Source organism: Panthera onca, chromosome C2 (assembly GCF_046562875.1).
Source record: "Panthera onca isolate mPanOnc1 chromosome C2, mPanOnc1 haplotype 2, whole genome shotgun sequence".
In the NCBI taxonomy this organism is placed as follows: domain Eukaryota; kingdom Metazoa; phylum Chordata; class Mammalia; order Carnivora; family Felidae; genus Panthera; species Panthera onca.
In genome coordinates, this window is record NC_138347.1 from 143,009,769 (window position 1) to 143,020,589 (window position 10,821).

General features: G+C 41.3%; 1 protein-coding gene across 2 annotated transcripts in view; it reads left to right on the plus strand.

Annotated features, from left to right (window-relative positions):
• The window catches only part of LRRC3B (leucine rich repeat containing 3B), a 91,487-nt gene extending 80,914 nt beyond the window's left edge, over positions 1-10,573 (plus strand). For both annotated transcript variants that reach the window (XM_060638508.3, XM_060638507.3), the window contains exon 2: positions 9,319-10,573. In XM_060638508.3, coding sequence (XP_060494491.1) covers positions 9,483-10,262 — 780 coding nt within the window. In that variant the 5' untranslated portion in view covers positions 9,319-9,482 and the 3' untranslated portion in view covers positions 10,263-10,573. The remainder of the gene's footprint in view (positions 1-9,318) is intronic.
• The last annotated feature ends 248 nt before the right edge of the window (positions 10,574-10,821 follow it).

The window sequence follows — 10,821 nt, forward strand, 5'->3', positions numbered from 1 at the left end:
TTCTTTGTTTTTCAAGCAGGTTTATGGGTGGGAAGAATTTTTACATCTACTCTGGAGATCTATGGGCATTAGATCATGTAGAAAGGAGGCAATGTATTCATAAGAGTTGTTTGTCCCCCAATAAGTTCAGGGTTTGTTTAAAGAATTATTTTGTGAAATAGGTTTCAAAAGAAGAAAAGCGGTGCCTAAAATGACTGAGATCTGGGACAGATGGACATCATGTCGTTTTGATAAAAGTTTTGTATGAGTAGCTCTTAGAAGATTTTTTGCAGGAAAAGGAGTTTCTCTTCTCGTTATTGACCTTCCCAAAGTCTGTGGAAAGTAGTCAACAGAGGATTGATTTGGCATTTGAAACTCAGTACTTGTGTTTGCAGACCCTCTATATCTAACTGTGGCCAGTAGAAGGATTCTATAAATCACTGAGTGTTGAATGGAATCTACCCTGTGGGACACCTAGGATCCAAATTTTGTCCTTCTGCTAACCAGCGTGTGACTTTAAGCCATTTCCATTTGGTGCGTTCCTCTACTGTGCTAAAGTAGGACCAATGATGTTTATCATGTTTCCCTAAAAAGGCTGCTTAGAGATAATTAAATAAGAGCATATCCATGGACTTGCCCCGCAGGCATCTAATGTAATGTAGTTCACAAACGTAAGGCAAATGTGTCATGTTAGAGCTTTCAGTTTAGAGGTGTAAGGGAGGAATTTTTTTCCTCCACATCTCTAGGTTTGTTTGGCTGGTCTGTTAATTAAATTGACATAAAACAGGTTAACAGAAAAAAACTTTAATTATGGAGCAGGAGCCCCACAAAGACAATGAGAGGCTTCCTGACAGGCAGTTGAGGTGTGCGTGCCATTCTGAGTTAAGGGGAAGGGGGTAGGGATCTGAGGCTTCAATGGGGAGGAAGCCAACTCACAGAACGATGGGAAGACCAAATGGTTAGTAAACTAATGTCTGTGGTGCCATGCAGAGACAATGGGACGCAGAAAGGAATCTGAACCAGCAGGCTCTGCGGACCTCCAGCCATCCTCTAGCCCATCCTGTTCTTCCGAACTGGGCCCTCTGTCTGAATTTTTCCAGGCAGTTAAGGGGGAGGTGCCAAGCTCTTCCTGAGTCTTTTGGGACTTGATCGTCTTCAGTTCAAAGTAGTCATCATGCCAGAACGGTGCTCTCTGGGGAGACTTGTTCTGAACCCCTTCAGAAGCATGTGTCACCTTTTCTCCCTCCCTCTTGTTATCTCACTAGTCTTCTTTTTCAGCAACGCTTCCCCCAGTGCTCAGGGTTGTCCTGAGGATTTTGCAAGGCGACATATGTGTATCCAGAATAGAAGGCAACTGACTTTCTGTTTTCACCACTCCTTTAATCTCTATTCTGTGCAAGTGACCATCTTCCTCTAGTCCCTGAATGAAACCCATCAGTCAGCCAATCTGTGCCAATCTCAGGTAATAGATTGTCCTACCATTACCTTAAGTCACAAAGTCAATTGACTTAAGCCAGAGTAAAAGTTGAATATGATTATGTAAGCATCTAATTCAAGAGATTAGCCAATACACTGAATTTCATCTAATATTCAACTATTCCTCTCTCTTCTTTGTTTCAGGCGTAAAGGAAAGGGAAAGAAGGTATGGTGGGTAGCTCGGTTTCTTCTCTCTGCCCTTTCACCCCACCCCAGGCCATCAGCATAACTGGGCTTCAGCTACTCTCCTCAGAGGCTCATTGGAAGGTAGAATGAGATGGGCTTGGTGCTTCTTTCTGGAGCTCTTTTGTGCCCCCTACCCACCTGTATGATGCCCCGAAATATGACTCCCCTGGTCCCTGTGGTGGATACATTCCAGATGGCTACATTCCCCAAATCCAAACATCTGCCCTTCAGTTTCTTGTTGCTCAGATGCCTCGGCCCTACCAGGGAATCCTATGGGACTATGAGAAAGGACCCAAGATACTTTTCACTGGGGAGTTCCTTCCCTCAGGTGGCCATATCTGACCGATAGGGAGTAGTTTTCTATCCCTTGTCTGACAGCTCTGGGAGTGCAGGCTCACCCCAACATCAAAACATTACCCAACTCTACCACCAATCAATGGCCAACCTTGTGCTAGGACATTCTGCACCTCCACCCCAGCTCCAGGAATCCTATTAATAACTCTCTCCTCTCTTTGGGGAGGTGATAAGATAGATGCCTCTTGACACCTTTTTCCCTCAAAGTGGACAAGGAGATGTTAGACTCACAGAACATGTTACCCAACCTTCCCATGGCAACTTGAGCCCTCACTTTGGAATTCTATATCCATTTAACTAGGAACCTAATCAGAACTTCAGTTTCACCATCCATTACTCATGTGAGATGAGTTCATCACTTAATAAATACCTGGCATGTAATAAATGCCAAGTGAACAGTAGCTGTTTTATGATGAAATGAGGATGGATCCTAATTCATTTCAATAAATATTTATTAAACTCTTACTATGGGCGATGCAAGAATATAAAAATGAGTAAGACATTGACCCCTACCTTCTGAAAGCTCATGGTCTGGTAGCAAAAATAAACCGATATCCTCAATTGTAAAAGCAAGAATTTTGAGATTTCAGGCGCTTCCTGACTTAACCTGTTATGACATATTGGGTCTGCAAGCAGATTAAACTCCTTCTAAATATAATGATCCTCAGTTCCTCCTGTATTTGTTGGCCTTATTAGTTCATATCCTTAACTAAATGATGATAGTTGCTTGTTATAAACCAGCCGAATGACTCCTGGGCCAGATCTTCATCGTCGGATTTGAAACCAGGAAAGCGAATCCAAGCTGTAGAGGCTTGGGATGACCTCTGATAAATCTCACGCTTGTGGAAGGAAGTGCTCTTCATCATCAGCTTTCTAACTGTGGATCTCTGTTTCCTGAGCTCAGGTTTCTGTGTCTAAGTGTGGTGGGACATAGGATTGGAAAAGGAGGGTTGCCATGAACAACAGGGGCTCGTGAAAGCTTTTTGGCCAGTGGAAATTCATGGTCAAAATGTTACTTGCACCTGACATTGGAAGGAGAACAGAAGCTGCACACAGGCAGGCCGGGAAGGAGGCTTTGGCTTCCTTTTGGTGCAAGAGGATAGTGTTTTGAACAGGAGAGAGAAAAAGGGGACACAAAGCACAAGAGAGCCGGCAGGGAGAATGAAAATGGAAACGGTTCCCAAGAAATCAGGAGGGAAGAATAGGTGGTTTATGGTAGAAGTAGTTAGTTGGGTGAGGATAAAGGGTGAAAGTGATTTTACTTTTAAGGATGCCCATTGTGAAGCCCAGGTGGAATCTTTTGGTGAGAGGTGGTTGCGAGTGGAAATGCAAAACTAAAGTTCATGGCAGAGCTCAATGCTAAAGATTGTGAATTAAGGTGTCATATCTGTGAACGTCATCTCAAAATTATCTATATAGTTCATTCACCTGAATTATTCAGATCCCAACTGTCCCTCATTTTTTGGTCAGGAATTATACGCATTGATGTTTTATGCAACCAATACTTAGTTTATAGAAAACCTGAGCATGTAAAGAAATCCCTATATAATTTCTATAATAAGTTATAAAGCTAACTTTGGAAATACTACATTGAAAATATCACATACTGTAGTCTTTGCGGAAGTAAATGAAAACTACCCAAATGAGAACAAGCAGAGGCCATTTTCCGCAAGCTTTCTATAGCAAGGGAGCCAGCCCTGATCCCTCGCATTCGGCAGAGACTCACGGGGAGGCAGGGAGTGTAAAAGCTTTATCGTGGGACAAATAAAAGGCTTCAGATGTGCCCTGATTGGTGGCTCTTGGCATGAGGAATCTGGAAGCAGGCTAACTAGACCCAGAACCTCGTTATGTGGTTGCTTAGGGGAGCAGATTTGGCTCTCCCTGGTTAACCCTAAATTGGAAGCAGGAGGGAAAATGAGGGAAGCTGGCAGTTACTGATCTGGCTGAGTTGGGACAATTGCTATAGAGGCTGCAGTTTGCCTTCCTGGGCTGGTTTAAGCAGGTTGTGAGTTGAAGTTCTGTTTTGATATGTGGTCTCACCATTGTCCCTTTGCGTATTCAGTCTCTCAGATTGAAACACGTTCAGCTTTTTAAACTTTATCGTCTTGTTATTGACCCAACCTTCTTGGCCGCCATTGTCCAACTGTTTCATGGTGCTCGAAAGTTGTCTTCTGAGGCATTATGTTCAGATTGTTTTTTCAGTTAAGTTCTGGTCCTTTTGCACTATTTTTTTTTTTAATTTTATGTAACAAAAACACCTTTGTATCATAAAAAGTTAAATCCACTAGAAGGGTATGAAATAAAAAGACCACTGCTTTTCTCCCCATCAGCCCCTTGAGTTCTGCTCCTCAGTTAACACTATTAATAGTTTCATATACATTTCCTTCCATACAGATCCTTTCAGAAACAAACTATGCATTTGCAAACATATGTTATATACCTATAGCTGCACATTCATGTCCTCTTTTTAAAACTTTACACAAACAGGATGATACTATAAACCCCTTTTTCCTAGCTGCTTTTTTGAGGTCATCTTTGGAGATCTTTACATCAGTACAATTCAGTCTAACTTGTTCTCATGTTTTAAAATCTGAATAGATATTCCTACATTGCTTGTACAAAAAGAGTGTCCCAAGTATCCCCTCATCAAGGGTTTGAGAGTGCTTTGTTTTTTACAAGGTCACTTACAGTGACCTTAGTTTTCCTAATTTTAACCAAGATGTTAGGTACTTGCACTTGAATTTATTCTTGTGTCAGTGAGATCAAGGATCTTTTCATAGGATTTTTTTGGTCATTCATATATATTGTTTTTCTGTCCTATTTTTCTGTTGGATCAGTTTCTTATCCCTTGGTAAGAATGTCTTGTATATTAAAGAAATCAACCCTTTGTTTTAGCATCTGCCCTTTCATTTTGTGTATGGTCTTACTTTTGCCCTATGGAAGTTTTAATTTTAAGTACTTAAACTTATGAGGTTTTTTTTTTCTTTTTTCATTAATTTGAAAATTAATGAACCCACCCACCCACCCACCCCCCCCCCCCCCAGCCCGAATCAAAGGGCCTTCCTGTGTTGCTGTATTGTGCTCTTTAATCAGATCCTTGTTGGTAGCAGTGTTGCATGGAAAGAAATTGGGAGAAATCGGTCTGTTATTTCTTCTTGAATTGGTGTGCTCACTGATCTTAGAAGAGTTAATGAAAGCTTTGGGTTTGAAGCCCTGAGTGTCCCTGAGTATCTATCCCCTAATGATGAGAAGAAAGGAATAGGAAGCAAGATAGAGTTGTTAACCACTGAAAGATCTGTCTTCTCAGGCAGTTTGCTAAATACACTTTTTTTTTCTCCTGGAAACAACATTTGATAGTTACTACCCAATCCGGGCATTAATTGTTGGACCTTGGAGACCCGTGTGATGGGGAAATGTGGGCAAGGCATGGGTCCAGGGATAAAATGGCCCCCTTTGGGAGCACAGCTCATACCTAAATACCACATTCCAAAAATACAGTAGCTTCCTGACTGCCCCAGACATATTTAAAGGGAATGAAGATAGGGTAGTATGATGAGTTGAGAAATGCAGGGGGTAGTCAAGAGGTAGAGAACGCACTGTTTAATTTGCTCTGTCCCTTTATCGGGTCTTGTTCCTTATCAGGAGGACAGGCAGTGATGCTGCTTCTATTCTTGACATCACCAGTGTGACCCCAGCCCTTCTCTGGTGTTCTACATACTCCTCCTGAAGTTAGAAAGGAGACACTCTATTTTTTCTAGCAGGATATTGTGTTTGCTGCTTCGCATATTTGGGTAGACCTGGCTGGAAATAGAGCAGGAGGGAGTTTTAAGTTTTTGAGCTGCTCCTTAGCTTTATACTCTGCTGGGTGGTAGCTGATGTCAGAAGAATACCTATGTTTTTCACTGTGAGGCACACCTCCCATGTCTTTCTTTTCCAAGAACCTCTTTTGACCTCTCCAGCAATTTAAGACAATGTCAAGCTGGTTTTGGAAAATAGTAATTCGGCATATTAGAGTGGAGAGGCCGTTCTTCCATCTTCCCTGCTGAAGATGACCTTGACTCAATAACTCTGGCCCCTGCTGTCTGCTTCCTAGACATCCAAGGGCTCAATTCTCTACTCCTTGCATCTCTTGTCACTTTGTCCTGGCTGAGCATGGGAGCACTAGAGGCTGAGTCATAGCAGCCAAGTAATCTAGCCAGTCCCAGAGCTTTTGTTTCCCTTTTCTCCAACATGACAGGAAGAAAATGAAATACTTAGTTTGAGCCCAGCATCTCTGAATGCAAGAGATACTCTGTATTTGTATTCCTAATAGGCATTCTATTCAGTGTATAGGTGGACCATTTCAAGGTTTCAAGGTGAAACCATTTCATTGGATTCCATCTCAAGAGGTATTTCATTCTGTTGTTGAAAACTCAAGATGTGTTCTCATCATTTCTTGTCTGTTACCATGACTATTGGACCGATCATCCTGGAGAAACCAAGATTAAGTCTCAAGAAGCCTCCCGGAAAAGCTCCATTCTTCCTTTCATCAGCTAGGAGCCTGCGTTCATGATTTTTCCAAAGACCACCATGTTGACATGTAAAACCAATAGACATTGGAAGAGCCAATATTTATATTAAAAATAAAAATAATTATCTTAGGGAAGAAAAAGTAAAGCTATATGCTTCAATATGTTATTCAATCATTCATACAATAGATGTTTGTATAGCCCTTACTACATGTCAAGCACTATGCTAGCATTTGGGAACGTATCTGGGATAATAGCAGTAACCGTAGCTAACAAGTATGGAGCTCTTACTACCTATTAGACATTGGGCTAAATGCTTTATGTGGATTATCCCACATAATTCTCAAATCAACTTTGTAATTGTGTTCTTTTATCATTTCTATTCAAAGATAAGGAAAATAAGGCTTAGAGAGGTTAAATAACTTGCCCAGGAACACAGTGCTAATAAGGATTAAAGCTGGGATACATGCCAGTGTACTTTTTAATTACACTTTGCACTTTTTAATTGTTTGCTGTTGTTTCCGCACGAGGCAGAAACAAGCCCCTGCCCTCATGGAACTTACGGTCTAACTTGGTGAACACTTTTCTTCAGGTAGACTCTTAATCAGTCTCTGGAGAGATGTGGAGGGTCTGCCAGAGAAGCCTTCCCACCTTTCAGCAGGATTTAGGCTGGTTGTACAGCCTCAGTTGATGGGAGTTGGTTGATCGCATAGACTTTTTTCATGTTCTCTGATCATGTTCATGTCCCCCATCTCCTGTGTCCTTCTCATGCCTTTCTCCTAACATCCTTTATCTTATCTTTCTGCCACCCTCCTTTCTCTCTGAATGCCCTCCCCTCCACACCTGCTTATTTTTTCCTCTCTCCCATCTAGACAATCACTAGAGTCCCAAATGTCGTGCAATGCAGTTTTCAAGGAAAACATGGAAGGGAGGGAAACTCACTGCAAATGAAATGAGCTATTGATGGATGGCTCAGTAAGCCTAGAGGTCCTTCTTTAGCATTCTCTGGCATTTAAGGGACTCAGGATTCCAAAAGCACATCCACTCCATTCTGCTAGTGCTAATCTCATTTTTTCCATGATTAACAACCCCATTCATTATGTTTTCAGCTCACATTAATCTTCTCTTCTGTGAGTTTGGTAACATTTGGAGTCATTTCCCCCTGTATTTATCCATCTGGGATCTTTAGAAAAGATAAGTTTGCAGAGACTCATTTGTTGCTCATGCAGAAAGTCATTTATTACTCACTGTGGTAAGAGGAAGGAATATTCCCCTTGTTTCTCACATCCTGAGAGAGGACACTCTGAAATCAGACATCAAGCTCCATGGGGTACTGAATTTGGGGTTGAGCTTCAACATAACAGCATCAGAAGTCACCACAAGCAATGCTTCCTTGATCCCAACTGTCTTTATAGAGCAGATAATGTTGGGAGAGCATTGTAGGGGTAGTAGAGAGTGTTAGGAGATTAATAAGTCAGAATAAAGCCTCTGGCGTGAGTCCTGTCTCTGCCACCTACGAGCTATAACCTTGGGCGAATCACATAATCTCTCCAAAATCCACTCGCTTCCTCTGTGAACTGGTCCCAAAGATGCCTGTCCTCTCTATATGAGAAAAGAGTTTTGAGGGTTCACTTAATATTCTCATTTCTGTTCCTGAGTAAGCTTGTATCCTTACTTATATTACTTAATATTAAAATATCACTTAATTACATTTCAGAAGCCCCCTCCAACAATATTATATATATATACAGCAAAACCTTGGTTTTCAAGCATAATTCATTCTGGAAACATACATGTAATCCAAAACACTTGTATATCAAAGTGAATTTCAAGAACCGTTGCCTCCGTTGTGATCATATGACATTCGGTGTCATGTACCACTGGTATTGCAAGACATCACTCGTTTATCAAGTTAAAATTTATTAGAAATGTTTGTTCATCTTGCAGAACACTCAGAGAGCAAGTCACTTGCAATCCAAGGTTTTACTGTGTATTTATTATATATGTAATTTATTATATATATATAATTTATCATGTATATGTATATATATACATTTCAGCAATAATATATACATATAATGATTGGAAAGAAAAAAATAAGCTATTGGGAAAGTCTTAGAGGCTAATATTTTTTAGTCCTTATCTTATATTTTAAAAAGTCTTGGAGGTGTGTGTCATATTTGAAGACCTATTGGGGACGGGATAGGTTGTTTAGAAAACAGAGAGAATCAGGGAGACAACCCTTTTGGGGATTCTGTTCTATCAGTCCCTAGCAACATTTTGTTGTAAAGGTTGGAATGCATTTATTCATTTCTTAATTCAAGCAAGATGTTTCTTTAGAGAAAATATTCCAATTGAGCATCCATTCAGGAGCCATGACAATTATTGCTATCTATGGTCATTAACCATGAAATATCAGTGTTATTTCTCATTGCTGCTCAAGAGGAGGTCTAAACTGCATTCATGCATCTGCAACTGTAGAAAGGAGGAAAGGCATAATTAAATTTTATTGCTATATAATTTAGAAGGGGTTCAGGATGTTGAGAGGACTAGTAGAGATGACAGAATTCTAGACTGTTTGCTGTAATCCTGCACAACTAAAAACAAGGCAGCATTATTCGGAAATGTCATTTATTGACAGACTTTTCCCCAAGCACCTGGGATTTGAGCAGGAGACTCCCATTATGCAGACATCTCCCAGTGGTATCAATGGAAATTACCTCTCCTGCCCACATAGAATGCCAGGCGCCTGAGAGCACTTTTAATTGCTCTCTCTGCAAAAAAAGCTAATTGTCTCTGCTTCCCTTTCCTTTAGGTACCCAAGCAAGGACAGGAATAATGAAGAGACACATGTGTTAGCTGCAACCTTTTGAAATAAGCAAGAAGGAAATCAGCAGTGTGGACAAGGCTGGAACCGTTGCCACGCTTGCTTGTCGGAGTGAATGAGGAATGGGCTTGTGATTATGCTGACATTCCAGCATGAATCTGGTAGACCTGTGGTTAACCCGTTCCCTCTCCATGTGTCTCCTCCTACAAAGTTTTGTTCTTATGATACTGTGCTTTCATTCAGCCAGTATGTGTCCCAAGGGCTGTCTCTGTTCTTCCTCTGGGGGTTTAAATGTCACCTGTAGCAATGCAAATCTCAAGGAAATACCTAGAGATCTTCCTCCTGAAACAGTCTTATTGTATCTGGACTCCAATCAGATCACATCTATCCCCAATGAGATTTTTAAGGACCTCCATCAACTAAGAGTTCTCAACTTGTCCAAAAACGGCATTGAGTTTATCGATGAGCATGCTTTCAAAGGAGTAGCGGAAACTTTGCAGACTCTGGACTTGTCTGACAACCGGATTCAAAGCGTGCACAAAAATGCCTTCAATAACCTGAAGGCCAGGGCCAGAATCGCCAACAACCCCTGGCACTGCGACTGTACTCTCCAGCAAGTTCTGAGGAGCATGGCATCCAACCACGAGACAGCCCACAATGTGATCTGTAAGACTTCTGTGTTGGATGAGCACGCCGGGAGACCATTCCTCAATGCTGCCAATGATGCTGACCTTTGTAACCTCCCCAAAAAGACTACCGATTATGCCATGCTGGTCACCATGTTTGGCTGGTTCACCATGGTGATCTCATATGTGGTGTATTACGTGAGGCAAAATCAGGAGGATGCCCGGAGACACCTTGAATACTTGAAATCCCTGCCCAGCAGGCAGAAGAAAGCAGATGAGCCCGATGACATTAGCACTGTGGTATAGCGTCCAAACAGCCTGGCACCGAGAAAGAAATTCGTTTGCAGTTGCAATAGAATAAGTGGTTTACTTTTCCCATCCTTGTAAACATCTAAAACTTTGTATCTCCCTTTCTTTTGAATTATGCCACTGTCGAGCTTTTAACAAACATGACAACATAACAGATAATTTTAGTTTAGGTGTCCCACCCCTTAATTGTACCCCCAGTGGTATATTCCTGAGTAAGCTACTATCTGGACATAAGTTAGATCCATCTCACTATTTAATAATGAAATTTATTTTTTTAATTTAAAACCAAATAAAAGCTTAACTTTGAACCATGGAAAACAGAGTGACTTATTGGTCCAGAAAACAGTACAGTCATTCCGTTGCTTTCAAGAGAAATCGACAACCCTTATGAGCCTAAAGAATTATCATAGTGAAAGATGTGTTATTAAGTCCTACTGGACACGGGGAAGCCATAGCTGAATGAGCAAGGAAAGTGTCTGTCAGACTTTAAAATACTGAGCCTTAGCAAACCCGAGTGATAACACACATTCCGGCATCCTGCAAAGGCTTCAGCTGG